Source organism: Ranitomeya variabilis, chromosome 4 (genome assembly GCF_051348905.1).
Source record: "Ranitomeya variabilis isolate aRanVar5 chromosome 4, aRanVar5.hap1, whole genome shotgun sequence".
Lineage (NCBI taxonomy): Eukaryota > Metazoa > Chordata > Amphibia > Anura > Dendrobatidae > Ranitomeya > Ranitomeya variabilis.
This window is the reverse complement of record NC_135235.1, coordinates 88,890,025-88,904,944: the sequence shown is the minus strand read 5'-3', so window position 1 is coordinate 88,904,944 and position 14,920 is coordinate 88,890,025. Positions and strand designations below refer to the sequence as shown.

At 42.9% G+C, this 14,920-nt stretch overlaps 1 protein-coding gene across 5 annotated transcripts in view; it reads left to right on the top strand.

Annotated features, from left to right (window-relative positions):
• The window catches only part of PRKG1 (protein kinase cGMP-dependent 1), a 1,588,699-nt gene that overhangs the window by 1,559,830 nt on the left and 13,949 nt on the right, over positions 1-14,920 (top strand). For all 5 annotated transcript variants that reach the window (XM_077258875.1, XM_077258877.1, XM_077258873.1 and 2 more), the window contains 2 exons: positions 3,243-3,365; positions 13,653-13,715. In XM_077258875.1, the coding sequence (XP_077114990.1) occupies positions 3,243-3,365; positions 13,653-13,715 (186 nt within the window). The remainder of the gene's footprint in view (positions 1-3,242; positions 3,366-13,652; positions 13,716-14,920) is intronic.

Sequence of the window (14,920 nt, the reverse complement as noted above, 5' to 3'; positions counted from 1 at the left end):
CTGCCGATCCATTAATAAAGGACTTTGGGACCTCCATTATCAGGATCAGTGGTGTTCCAGGAGTTGAAGTACTCATGTGGATAGATAAGTATTGTTTGTGGAACAAAACATTTAAATCTTTAACAGAATGCAGAATTCAACTTTAAAGGGAACCCATCACCAGGTTTTCTATATAATTTGTGTCCTCCACCTTTTACACATCTTTAATAGGACTTCTGCAAGTCCTTCATATAAGCTCAGCTTCCCCACATTCTATACATAGAATATATCATTTATATACTGTATGCAAAACTTGCCAAGTGGTGAAGTGGCCATCTCTGAACTGGACTCGGCAACTCCTCTGTGCCCACAATTGCGCTTTTCCTTCCTCGATTGAAGTTGATGACATCTTCTATGTCAACTACATAGCCTGTTCAATTCTCCTACAGGAGGAAACAAGATATGTTCAGGACTAACAGACTGTGTGGATATAACTCTTGCAAGTCCTTAACATGAGCTAAGCTTCCCAGCACCATAAGAAAATGCCTTTTTGTAATTGTCAATCAACATAAAATTTAGCACTCAACTTAAGGTACCGTCTCACTATACGATTTACCAACGATCACGACCTGCGATACGACCTGGCCGTGATCGTTGGTTAGTCGTTGTGTGGTCGCTGGGTCGTTGTGCGGTCGCTGGGGAGCTGTCACACAGACCGCTCTCCAGCGACCAACGATGCCGAGGTTCGCTGGTAACCAGGGTAAACATCGGGTTACTAAGCGCAGGGCCGCGCTTAGTAACCCGATGTTTACTGTGGTTACCAGCGTAAAAGTAGAAAAAAACAAACCGTACATACTCACCATCTGATGTCCGTCAGGTCCCTTGCCGTCTGCTTCCTGCTCTGACTGAGCCGCCGTACAGTGAGAGCAGAGTGCAGCGGTGACGTCACCGCTGTGATCTGCTCTCACTTTCCGGCCGGCAGACAGTCAGAGCGGGAGGCAGACGGCAAGGGACCTGACGGACATCAGATGGTGAGTATGTACGGTTTGTTTTTTTCTACTTTTACGCTGGTAACCACGGTAAACATCGGGTTACTAAGCGCGGCCCTGCGCTTAGTAACCCAATGTTTACCCTGGTTACAAGTGAACGCATCGCTGGATCGCTGTCACACACAACGATCCAGCGATGACAGCGGGAGATCCAGCGACGAAAGAAAGTTTCAAACGATCTGCTACGACGTACGATTCTCAGCAGGGTCCCTGATCGCTGCTGCGTGTCAGACACTGCGATATCGTAACGATATCGCTAGAACGTCACGAATCGTACCGTCGTAGCGATCAAAATTGCACTGTGTGACAGTACCCTTAGGATGCTGGAACAGAAGAATTTATTTTGCAGTATACTCAAAACGTTTCGGTTCAACATGAACCTTCTTCAGTTATGCATACGGAATACATGTGATGAATGGGTCCGGAAGTCAGTGGGCCACACAAATTCTATGCTGGGGGACCACAGCCGAGGTATGCAGAGAGAAGTGCTTTAGGAGAGTGAGGTGTAGGCGTGCATGCCGCCAGACGTGGAGTCCACCACTAGCTGAGACTATACGTAACTGAAGAAGGTTCATGTTGAACCGAAATGTTTTGAGTATACGAAATAAAAAAATAAATTCTTCTGTTCCAGCATCCTAAGTTGAGTGCTAAGTTTTATGTTGATTAAGTATATGGCGTGGGAGCCTAACTATAGCACCACTTCGTAGCTGTGCTCACGGTGTTGTTTCGCATTTTTGTAATTGTCACACACACACTGTATGCTAATTGATGGAGGGATCCAATGAGTGTTTTCATAATGTGCTCGGTGCCTCCTCTGTGCAAATAATTGCACTTCATCCTAATTGACATGACTAACCTTCTACAGTATGTCAACCAGATAACCTGTTCAACTTCAGTGCAAATGGAAACAAGACTTTTGTGGGAATAATGGATTATGATGAATAACATAGGGGCAGCATCCACGTCAATCAAGGCTGCAGAGGTGGCAATCTTGGGCACACAAAGGGTGTCTAGCATCAGAGCTGAAACAAGGGTTAGGCAGGGTAGGCACCCACCTAGGATTCTACCTCTTGCCTCAATGAAGGAGGCGCACTATGGGGAAAAAAGTGACATTGCTGAATGCCTGTGGCTGCCCAGAATTGTCCTCCTGCCTTAAGCATTCAGCACAGTGAAGGTCAGGGTGCAGGCACACAGGGGAATAGAAATGCTGTGAGTTGCATCACCGGCACAAGCGCCGAGGAGCTGCTATCAGCTTCCCGCTATAGCAGGAACTCCATTACAATGCAGGCCACTTTTGGTCAGTGCCCTGTTGGAAATGGTGCACGCAGGGGACTTCAAATGGTGTAATGCAGTGACGTCAATGTGCCACCCAGTGCTATAATTCATAGAAGAGACGGAACTGCATTGGACGGGGTGTCATGATTTGGTCATGTCCTCCTGAGAGATGTGGGTTTACAAAATCACTACGTATTGTGAATGACAAATCGTCCATTTAGCCTGTGTGTTTGTGTTTCATATGAAATGGATTTAATCTCCTTTGGTGCTAAAGAGGATAACGACCCTTTCTAGGCTGATTAGAAACTTGCAGTTCCATCTCGCAGCTGTTCCTGACCTGGTCATTTCCTCTCTCTATAAAATCTGGCCAGACCTTCTCTTCCTCGCCAGTGAAAGTTTTACCTCCTATCTCCTTGGAGTTGATGTGCTGAGTTGGAGATTGTTGTTGCATGCTGTTTTTGGGTGTATGCTTTCCTCATTGTCCTATTCCCATTTAGCTTGTACATCCATACCCTTCCATATATACCTCTCTACCTTTGGTATTTTAAATGTTAGTTGCTTAGTTGGTAGTATAGTATTTAATGCTTAGATCCATATACTCCTCTAGTGGAGTCCATATTCTGCACACAGAAGAATTAGAGATGTCTAAATATAATTTGCAAAGCTTTGGGGGTCAGTAATTCCCCACCCTTTTCTGGTTTTACAGAACAAGATTAATATAATTCGACCTATAAAAACTCTAATCATCGTGCCTTCATTATGTAAAACATGCAATATTCCTCTTGAACTGTATAAATAATATGCTTAGATAGATTTCATTCCCATGAACAGAGAGATACAATTTCCATTAGCAAGAAACATAATTTGCATGTTCATAGAAATAAAAGTAATGAGATTCCCATTTGCATTAATTGTATCAATTCTTTTTCTTCACCCCAGCCCCCCATTCTCAGGTCCAGACCCTATGAAGACTTATAACATCATATTGAGAGGGATCGACATGATTGAATTTCCAAAGAAGATTACCAAAAATGCTGCTAATCTAATAAAAAAACTATGCAGGTGAGAACAAAAGCGCTTATTCCGGCATGAAAAGTATCACATGGAGTAGCAAATTTCTTGTAAGCGTTAGTTCTTTGTTTCAGGAAGTGCAGTCAGGAAAGGCCACTTCCTCTTCACATGCAAGATGTCCATATACCTGAAGTTCCCCATAGGGCAGATGTATCGTACACATGATGCTGGGAGAGAGAAGGATCTGGCACGTTGGATCTCCAATGGCCGATCCTTTTGATCTCCGGGAGATAAGCCATAAGATTATGACAGCAGCTCTCTAATAGAGAACATAGGAGCACTCGGAAAGTCTGAAGAGATTGCTGTCAACTGAACAATCATTTGTTCAACATCTATCTAATGTGTAAATAGCTGTCCGACTATCCGAGACTGTTCAAGGAAAAAATCTCTGCATGTCCAAGTTTGATCCGATATTCAAATCGCACTTGGAAATGCAATTCAATGCGTCTGTGGAAAACATCAGACTGCATTCGGATGACATCTGAGTGCAGTCCCGATTTCTGCACACTGACAGAATGGAGAAGATGGAGACATTTTTTTCTCCTCACCTGAGAGACTCAGTTCACACTAAGCTGACACTTTGATCAAACTCTGATCACAGTTTGAATGTCATTTGCATATTCGTTCTCATTCTCTCAGATGATAGAATCTAGGGTTGTCTGCCCCCCGATGTAAAGGGGTAACCTGTTAGTACTACTGAAAATACCTATAAACAGCCAGCAAATAAGAACGATACTTCCAACAAATATAAAATCTGATAAACAGTGGAATCAAAAAGAATCAAATCATAACAGTAATCTGTGTTAATGTTAATCTGACATAATCAAGTAAACATGATACAATTGGAAGACTGAAACAAGGAAACAGCAAGGAAATCTGTCATAAAATTAATTGAATTCCATACATAAAAGGGGTTCTATAGTACATGAGAGTACAACTATGCAATCATAGATGAAGAAATATCAAAAATGAATAATAACAAAAAAAAACTAAAGCTACTTTCACACATCAGGTTTTTTCTTTCCAAAATCTGAACATTAACTGATCAATATTTCTGCATTGATGCCAATTTATCTTCTTAACCTAAATCAAATTTCGGAGGGTTTCAGCTTTCAAAAGAATAATTTATACAACCAATGGATGAATTTAACGTCAGGTTATAAGCTTTTATTTACATAACATGGATAAGCGACATAACTTCTGTCAGGGAGTGAGCCTTCGCGGGCAGGGTCCTCTCTCCTCCTGCACCAGTTATGACTTGTATTGTTTAAGATTATTGTACTTGTTTTTATCATGTATACCCCTCCTCACATGTAAAGCGCCATGGAATAAATGGGGCTATAACTATAAATAATAATAATAATAATAATAATAATTAGCAGGCAGCATCCCTTATAAATGATAGACAGTGAGGCTTTTTCACTAAGAAATGATTAAGTGCATCTACATACAGTACAGACCAAAAGTTTGGACACACCTTCTCATTTAAAGATTTTTCTGTATTTTCATGACTATGAAAATTGTACATTCACACTGAAGGCATCAAAACTATGAATTAACACATGTGGAATTATATACTTAACAAAAAAGTGTGAAACAACTGAAAATATGTCTTATATTCTAGGTTCTTCAAAGTAGCCACCTTTTGCTTTGATGACTGCTTTGCACACTCTTGGCATTCTCTTGATGAGCTTCAAGAGGTAGTCACCGGGAATGATTTTCACTTCACAGGTGTGCCCTGTCAGGTTTAATAAGTGGTATTTCTTGCCTTATAAATGGGGTTGGGACCATCAGTTGTGTTGTGCAGAAGTCGGGTGGATACACAGCTGATAGTCCTACTGAATAGACTGTTAGAATTTCTATTACGGCAAGAAAAAAGCAGCTAAGTAAAGAAAAACTAGTGGCCATCATTACTTTAAGAAAAGAAGGTCAGTCAGTCCGAAAAATTGGGAAAACTTTGAAAGTGTACCCAAGTGCAGTTGCAAAAACCATCAAGTGCTACAAAGAAACTGGCTCACATGAGGACCGCCCCAGGAAAGGAATACCAAGAGTCACCTCTGCTTCTGACAATAAATTTATCCATTTCACCAGCCTCAAAAATCACAGGTTAGCAGCAGCTCAGATTAGAGACCAGGTCAATGCCACACAGAGTTCTAGCAGCAGACACATCTCTACAACAACTGTTAAGAGGAGACTTTGTGCAGCAGGCCTTCATGGTAAAATAGCTGCTAGGAAACCACTGCTAAGGGCAGGCAACAAGCAGAAGAGACTTGTTTGGGATAAAGAACACAAGGAATGGACATTAGACCAGTGGAAATCTGTGCTTTGGTCTGATGAGTCCAAATTTGAGATCTTTGGTTCCAACCACCGTGTCTTTGTGTGACGCAGAAAAGGTGAACGGATGGACTCTACATGCCTGGTTCCCACCGTGAAGCATGGAGGAGGTGGTGTGATGGTGTGGGGGTGCTTTGCTGGTGACACTGTTGGGGATTTATTCAAAATTGAAGGCACACTGAACCAGCATGGCTACCACAGCATTTCGCAGCGGCATGCTATTCCATCCGGTTTGCGTTTAGTTGGACCATCATTTATTTTTCAACAGGACAATGACCCCAAACACACCTCCAGGCTGTGTAAGGGATATTTGACCAAGAAGTAGAGTGATGGGGTGCTACGCCAGATGACCTGGCCTCCACAGCCACCAGACCTGAACCCAATCAAGATGGTTTGGGGTGAGATGGACCGCAGAGTGAAGGCAAAAGGGCCAACAAGTGTAAGCATCTCTGGGAACTCCTTCAAGATTGTTGGAAGACCATTCCCGGTGACTACCTCTTGAAGCTCATCAAGAGAATGCCAAGAGTGTGCAAAGCAGTCATCAAAGCAAAAGGTGGCTTGTTGTGAAATTGGATTTTGGGCTCCCCCGGTGGCCACTGGTGGAATTGAACTGGTGTGCATCATCCCCTCTGTTCACCTGTTTCCATCAGGATGTGGGAGTCGCTATTTAACCTTGCTCCTCTGTCACTTCCATGCCGGTCAACATTGTAATCAGAAGCCTTTCTGTGCTTGTTCCTGCTGCTAGACAACTCCCAGCTAAGTTGGACTTTAGTCCTCATTTGTTTTTGCATTTTGTTCCAGTTCACAGCTGTAGTTTCGTTTCTGTGTCTGGAAAGCTCTTGTGATCTGAAATTGCCACTCTGATGTTATGAGTTAATACTAGAGTCTTAAAGTAATTTCAGGATGGTATTTTGATAGGGTTTTCAGCTGACCATGAAAGTGCCCTTTCTGTCTTCCTGCTATCTAGTAAGCGGACCTCAATTTTGCTAAACCTATTTTCATACTACGTTTGTCATTTCATCTAAAATCACCGCCAATATATGTGGGGGCCTCTGTCTGCCTATCGGGGAAATTTCTCTAGAGGTGAGCCAGGACTATATTTTCCTCTGCCAGGATTAGTTAGTCCTCCGGCCGGCGCTGGGCGTCTAGGGATAAAAACGTAGGCAACGCTACCCGGCTACTGTTAGTTGTGCGGCAGGTTTAGTTCATGGTCAGTTTAGTTTCCATCCTTCCAAGAGCTAGTACTCATGTTTGCTGGGCTATGTTCTCTTGCCATTGAGAACCATAACAGTTTGACCGGCCCAAAAAGGGTTAAATTAATTGACAGAGAAAGGAGAGATAAGAGAAGTCTGCTGAAGATTTTTTTTTTTTTTTTTTTTTCCCTTCTCTTCAGTTCTGAGTGTGCTTGTAATTGAATCTCTTGCAAGTCTGCCTATATTGCAGCCTTTCTCTCTCTCTCTCTCTTTCTAATCCTGGAATGGCTCTGTGTTCACCTGTTTAAAATGGATATTCAGAGTTTAGCTGCAGGTTTGAATAATCTCACCACGAAAGTTCAAAATTTACAAGATTTTGTTGTTCATGTTCCTATATCTGAACCTAGAATTCCTTTGCCTGAATTTTTCTCGGGGAATAGATCTTGCTTTCAAAATTTCAAAAATAATTGCAAGTTGTTTTTGTCCCTGAAATCTCGCTCTGCTGGAGATCCTGCTCAGCAGGTCAGGATTGTGATTTCCTTGCTCCGGGGCGACCCTCAGGATTGGGCTTTTGCATTGGCTCCAGGGGATCCTGCGTTGCTCAATGTGGATGCGTTTTTTCTGGCCTTGGGGTTGCTTTATGAGGAACCTCAGTTAGAGCTTCAGGCGGAAAAGGCCTTGATGTCCCTATCTCAGGGGCAAGACGAAGCTGAAATATACTGCCAGAAATTCCGTAAATGGGCTGTGCTTACTCAGTGGAATGAGTGCGCCCTGGCGGCGAATTTCAGAGAGGGTCTCTCTGATGCCATTAAGGATGTTATGGTGGGGTTCCCTGTGCCTGCGGGTCTGAATGAGTCCATGACAATGGCTATCCAGATCGATAAGCGTCTGCGGGAGCGCAAACCTGTGCACCATTTGGCGGTGTCTACTGAGAAGACGCCAGAGAATATGCAATGTGATAGAATTCTGTCCAGAAGTGAACGGCAGAATTTAAGACGAAAAAATGGGTTGTGCTTCTATTGCGGTGATTCAACTCATGTTATATCAGCATGCTCTAAGCGTACTAAGAAGCTTGATAAGTCTGTTTCAATTGGCACTTTACAGTCTAAGTTTATTCTATCTGTGACCCTGATTTGTTCTTTATCATCTATTACCGCGGATGCCTATGTCGACTCTGGCGCCGCTTTGAGTCTTATGGATTGGTCCTTTGCCAAACGCTGTGGGTATGATTTGGAGCCTCTTGAAACTCCTATACCCCTGAAGGGGATTGACTCCACCCCATTGGCTAGTAATAAACCACAATACTGGACACAAGTAACTATGCGGATTAATCCGGATCATCAGGAGATTATTCGCTTTCTTGTGCTGTATAACCTACATGATGTGTTGGTGCTTGGATTGCCATGGCTGCAATCTCATAACCCAGTCCTTGACTGGAAAGCTATGTCTGTGTTAAGCTGGGGATGTAAGGGGACGCATGGGGACGTACCTGTGGTTTCCATTTCATCATCTATTCCCTCTGAGATTCCTGAATTCTTGACTGAATATCGTGACGTTTTTGAAGAACCTAAGCTTGGTTCATTACCTCCGCACCGGGAGTGCGATTGTGCCATAGATTTGATTCCGGGTAGTAAATACCCTAAGGGTCGTTTATTTAATCTGTCTGTGCCTGAACATGCTGCTATGCGAGAATATATAGAGGAGTCCTTGGAAAAGGGACATATTCGTCCTTCGTCATCTCCCTTAGGAGCCGGTTTTTTCTTTGTGGCTAAGAAAGATGGCTCTTTGAGACCGTGTATTGATTATCGGCTTTTGAATAAAATCACGGTTAAATATCAATATCCGTTGCCACTGCTGACTGATTTGTTTGCTCGCATAAAGGGGGCCAAGTGGTTCTCTAAGATAGATCTCCGTGGGGCGTATATTTTGGTGCGAATTAAGCAGGGGGATGAGTGGAAGACCGCATTTAATACGCCCGAGGGCCACTTTGAGTATTTGGTGATGCCTTTTGGTCTTTCAAATGCCCCTTCAGTCTTTCAGTCCTTTATGCATGACATTTTCCGTGATTATTTGGATAAATTTATGATTGTGTATCTGGATGATATTTTGATTTTTTCGGATGACTGGGACTCTCATGTCCAGCAGGTCAGGAGGGTTTTTCAGGTTTTGCGGTCTAATTCCTTGTGTGTGAAGGGTTCTAAGTGCGTTTTTGGGGTTCAAAAGATTTCCTTTTTGGGATATATTTTTTCCCCCTCTTCCATCGAGATGGATCCTGTCAAGGTTCAGGCTATTTGTGATTGGACGCAACCCTCTTCTCTTAAGAGTCTTCAGAAATTTTTGGGCTTTGCTAACTTTTATCGTCGATTTATTGCTGGTTTTTCTGATGTTGTTAAACCATTGACTGATTTGACTAAGAAGGGTGCTGATGTTGCTGATTGGTCCCCTGCTGCTGTGGAGGCCTTTCGGGAGCTTAAGCGCCGCTTTTCTTCCGCCCCTGTGTTGCGTCAGCCTGATGTTGCTCTTCCTTTTCAGGTTGAGGTCGACGCTTCTGAAATCGGAGCTGGGGCAGTTTTGTCGCAGAGAAGTTCCGATTGTTCCGTGATGAGACCTTGTGCCTTTTTCTCGCGTAAATTTTCGCCCGCCGAGCGGAATTATGATGTTGGGAATCGGGAGCTTTTGGCCATGAAGTGGGCTTTTGAGGAGTGGCGTCATTGGCTTGAGGGGGCTAGACATCAGGTGGTGGTATTGACTGACCACAAAAATCTAATTTATCTTGAGTCCGCCAGACGCCTGAATCCTAGACAGGCGCGCTGGTCGTTGTTTTTCTCTCGGTTTAATTTTGTGGTGTCCTACCTGCCGGGTTCTAAGAATGTTAAGGCGGATGCCCTTTCTAGGAGTTTTGAGCCTGACTCCCCTGGTAACTCTGAACCTACAGGTATCCTTAAGGATGGAGTGATATTGTCTGCCATTTCTCCAGACCTGCGGCGGGCCTTGCAGGAGTTTCAGGCGGATAGACCTGATCGTTGCCCACCTGGTAGACTGTTTGTTCCTGATGATTGGACCAGTAAAGTCATTTCTGAGGTTCATTCTTCTGCGTTGACAGGTCATCCTGGAATCTTTGGTACCAGGGATTTGGTGGCAAGGTCCTTCTGGTGGCCTTCCCTGTCTCGAGATGTGCGAGGCTTTGTGCAGTCTTGTGACGTTTGTGCTCGGGCCAAGCCTTGTTGTTCTCGGGCTAGTGGATTGTTGTTGCCCTTGCCTATCCCAAAGAGGCCCTGGACGCACATCTCGATGGATTTTATTTCGGATCTTCCTGTTTCTCAGAAGATGTCTGTCATCTGGGTGGTGTGTGACCGTTTCTCTAAGATGGTCCATTTGGTTCCCCTGCCTAAGTTGCCTTCTTCTTCCGAGTTGGTTCCTCTGTTTTTTCAAAATGTGGTCCGTTTGCATGGTATTCCGGAGAATATCGTTTCTGACAGAGGAACCCAATTCGTGTCTAGATTTTGGCGAGCATTCTGTGCTAGGATGGGCATAGATTTGTCTTTCTCGTCTGCTTTCGATCCTCAGACAAATGGCCAGACCGAGCGGACGAATCAGACCTTGGAGACATATTTGAGGTGTTTTGTGTCTGCAGATCAGGATGATTGGGTTGCTTTTTTGCCTTTAGCGGAGTTTGCCCTCAATAATCGGGCCAGCTCTGCCACCTTGGTATCTCCTTTTTTCTGTAATTCGGGGTTTCATCCTCGATTTTCTTCTGGTCAGGTGGAATCTTCGGATTGTCCTGGAGTGGATGCTGTGGTGGAGAGGTTGCATCAGATTTGGGGGCAGGTAGTGGACAATTTGAAGTTGTCCCAGGAGAAGACTCAGCTTTTTGCCAACCGCCGGCGTCGGGTTGGTCCTCGGCTTTGTGTTGGGGACTTGGTGTGGTTGTCTTCTCGTTTTGTCCCTATGAGGGTTTCTTCTCCTAAGTTTAAGCCTCGGTTCATCGGCCCGTACAAGATATTGGAGATTCTTAACCCTGTGTCCTTCCGTTTGGACCTCCCTGCATCTTTTTCTATTCATAATGTTTTTCATCGGTCATTGTTGCGCAGGTATGAGGTACCGGTTGTGCCTTCCGTTGAGCCTCCTGCTCCGGTGTTGGTTGAGGGCGAGTTGGAGTACGTTGTGGAAAAAATCTTGGACTCCCGTGTTTCCAGACGGAAACTCCAGTATCTGGTCAAATGGAAGGGATACGGTCAGGAGGATAATTCTTGGGTGACTGCCTCTGATGTTCATGCCTCCGATCTGGTCCGTGCCTTTCATAGGGCTCATCCTGATCGCCCTGGTGGTTCTGGTGAGGGTTCGGTGCCCCCTCCTTGAGGGGGGGGTACTGTTGTGAAATTGGATTTTGGGCTCCCCCGGTGGCCACTGGTGGAATTGAACTGGTGTGCATCATCCCCTCTGTTCACCTGTTTCCATCAGGATGTGGGAGTCGCTATTTAACCTTGCTCCTCTGTCACTTCCATGCTGGTCAACATTGTAATCAGAAGCCTTTCTGTGCTTGTTCCTGCTGCTAGACAACTCCCAGCTAAGTTGGACTTTAGTCCTCGTTTGTTTTTGCATTTTGTTCCAGTTCACAGCTGTAGTTTCATTTCTGTGTCTGGAAAGCTCTTGTGATCTGAAATTGCCACTCTGATGTTATGAGTTAATACTAGAGTCTTAAAGTAATTTCAGGATGGTATTTTGATAGGGTTTTCAGCTGACCATGAAAGTGCCCTTTCTGTCTTCCTGCTATCTAGTAAGCGGACCTCAATTTTGCTAAACCTATTTTCATACTACGTTTGTCATTTCATCTAAAATCACCGCCAATATATGTGGGGGCCTCTGTCTGCCTATCGGGGAAATTTCTCTAGAGGTGAGCCAGGACTATATTTTCCTCTGCCAGGATTAGTTAGTCCTCCGGCCGGCGCTGGGCGTCTAGGGATAAAAACGTAGGCAACGCTACCCGGCTACTGTTAGTTGTGCGGCAGGTTTAGTTCATGGTCAGTTTAGTTTCCATCCTTCCAAGAGCTAGTACTCATGTTTGCTGGGCTATGTTCTCTTGCCATTGAGAACCATAACAGTGGCTACTTTGAAGAACCTAGAATATAATTTCAGTTGTTTCACACTTTTTTGTTAAGTATATAATTCCACATGTGTTAATTCATAGTTTTGATGCCTTCAGTGTGAATGTACAATTTTCATAGTCATGAAAATACAGAAAAATCTTTAAATGAGAAGGTGTGTCCAATCTTTTGGTCTGTACTGTAGTTCATCAATGTGCAGAAATAGATTACAGCATTTGGGAAAGGCCATATAATGGGATTGAATGGCTGCTGCAGGTACAGGTGCATCTCACAAAATTAGAATATCATCAAAACGTTAATTTACTTCATTTCTTCAATACAAAAAGTGAAATAGAATAGAGTGATCTATTTCTGTTAATGTTGATGATTATGGCTTACAGCCAATGAAAACCCAAAAGTCATTATCTCAGAAAATTATAAAGTATTCTAACACCAGCTTAAAAAAATGATTTTAACATCCGAAATGTTGGCCTACTAAAATGTATGTTCAGTAAATGCACTCAGTACTTGGTCAGGGCTCCTTTTGCATCAATTACTGCATCATTGCTGTGTGGCATGGAGGTGATCAGTCTGTGGCACTGCTGAGGTGTTATCGAAACCTAGGTTGCTTTGACAGCAGCCTTCAGCTCGTCTGCATTGTGTGTTCTGGTGTGTCTCATCTTCCTCTTGACAATACCCCATAGATTCTCTATGGGGTTAAGATCAGACGAGTTTGCTGGCCAATCAAGTACAGTGATACTGTTGCTTGTAAACCAGGTATTGGTACTTTTGGCAGTGTAGACAGGTGCCAAGTCCTGCTGGAGAATGAAATTTCCATCTCCAAAAAGCTTGTCGGCAGAGGGAAGCATGAAGTGCTCTAAAATTTCCTGGTTGAGGGCTGCTGTGCTGACTTTGGTCTTGATTAATTAATGCAGTAATTGATGCAAAAGGAGCCCCGGCCAAGTACTGAGTGCTTTCACTGAACATACATTTCAGTAGGCCAACATTTCGGATGTTAAAATCATTTTTTCAAGCTGGTGTTTTAAAGTATTCTAATTTACTGAGATAATGACTTTTGGGTTGTCATTGGCTGTAATCCATAATCATCAACATTAACAGAAATAAACACTTGAAATAGATCACTCTGTTTGTAATGACTCTATATAATATATGAGTTTCACTTTTTGCATTGAATAACTGAAATAAATAACTTTTTGATGATATTCTAATTTTGTGAGAAGCACCTGTATATATGTGTGCGATACATCAGATACAACAAACAATAGAACACTATTAGTCTGCAGTAATCCAACTAGGTGCAACTTAATGTGCAGCTGGGTTATAAACTATGGATTTCACTTCATAGCATCAGCTACAAGATATCATATGTGTGGTGCTAAATAGTTTAAATTTTAGCAAATAAATGATGAGTTTAAGAAAATCTTACATTATTGGTTTTCCAATCTTTAATCTTTGTTTTTTGTTTTTTTTGCTGGAGTGTGCTGCCCTCTTCTGGTGCTAAGATGTTACAGCAGTATGAGTACTATCAGCAGCTTTTGAATTATGGACTTATCGAATCAAACTTTTACATCTACAATGTTTGTACAATTTAACGCAAATATTTTCATTAATTTGGGTATCTCTTTTTTTCATCATTTTCTTACCAGGGACAATCCATCAGAAAGGTTAGGAAACTTGAAGAATGGAGTCAAAGATATCCAAAAGCACAAGTAAGTGACTCATGATGACGCAAACCATCCTTGTTCTCGTGTACACTGTTATATAGTAAATACGTCTGATTCGAGATCATATTACGTCATATCTAGATGTTACAGCCCTTTGCTAAATGGCAAGTGCTGCTGTGGACTAGTAATAAATCATCTGCTTTAGTAAAGTTAAAAAACAATGTCACAATACCGTTAATGTTAGTTTTATTTTACTGATTTTAGGAAAGTACCTTATAAGGTTATGTTCATATTTCCGTTCTAACATTCCATTTGTCTGTTGTTTTTTTTTACCAATACCTAAAAGGAATTAATGTCCAAAGCAAGCAGATCCACAGCATTACTAATGGAATTGGAAGCAGGTGATCCTCATTGATAGTTATGGGGTCTGTCTGGGTTTAGAACAGTAGAAATAGCGAAGAATGCAGAACTTTTTTACTGTCCTAAAAGTAGCCACATGCAACCTATCAAAGCACCTCTAATCTGGCCTTACTCTGAGGGTCCCGTTGTGCCCACAACCCTATTAATGGAGTTCCTCTGCTTCTGTTTCAATCAGTAATGCAACGGATCCATTTTGGACATTTAGGGTCCCTTTCCACTTGCGAGATAAAAAACGGTCCGTAATCTGGACCGAAAAAACGGATGGAACGTATGCGATTTTCATGCGAGTGTCATGCGAGTACAATGCGATTTTTAATCGCATCATCCGTTTTTTATAATCGCATCATCCGTATGACATCCGTATTACTGTCCGATTTGTACGCACCGGTGTCCTTTGAAAAGCCGGCAATTCAGCGCGGTGTACAGTAAAATCACACTGACAGGTTAGAATAGAGTAGATATATACACATAGAATAGGTATATATACATATATATATGTCAGTGAGACACCTATATATGTATATTTATATTTAATGCAGCGCTAGATAGCATAAAAGCCGCTAATTCAATTGCCGGCTTTTAATTTCTCCTTCACAAACCCGACATGATATGAGACATGGTTTACATACAGTAAACCATCTCATATCCCCTTTTTTTTGCATATTCCACACTACTAATGTTAGTAGTGTGTACGTGCAAAATTTGGGTGCTGTAGCTATTAAATTTAAGGGTTAACTCGCGGAAAAAATTGGCGTGGGCTCCCGCGCAATTTTCTCCGCCAGAGCGGTAAAGCCAGTGACTGAGGGCAGATATTAATAGCCAGGAGAGGG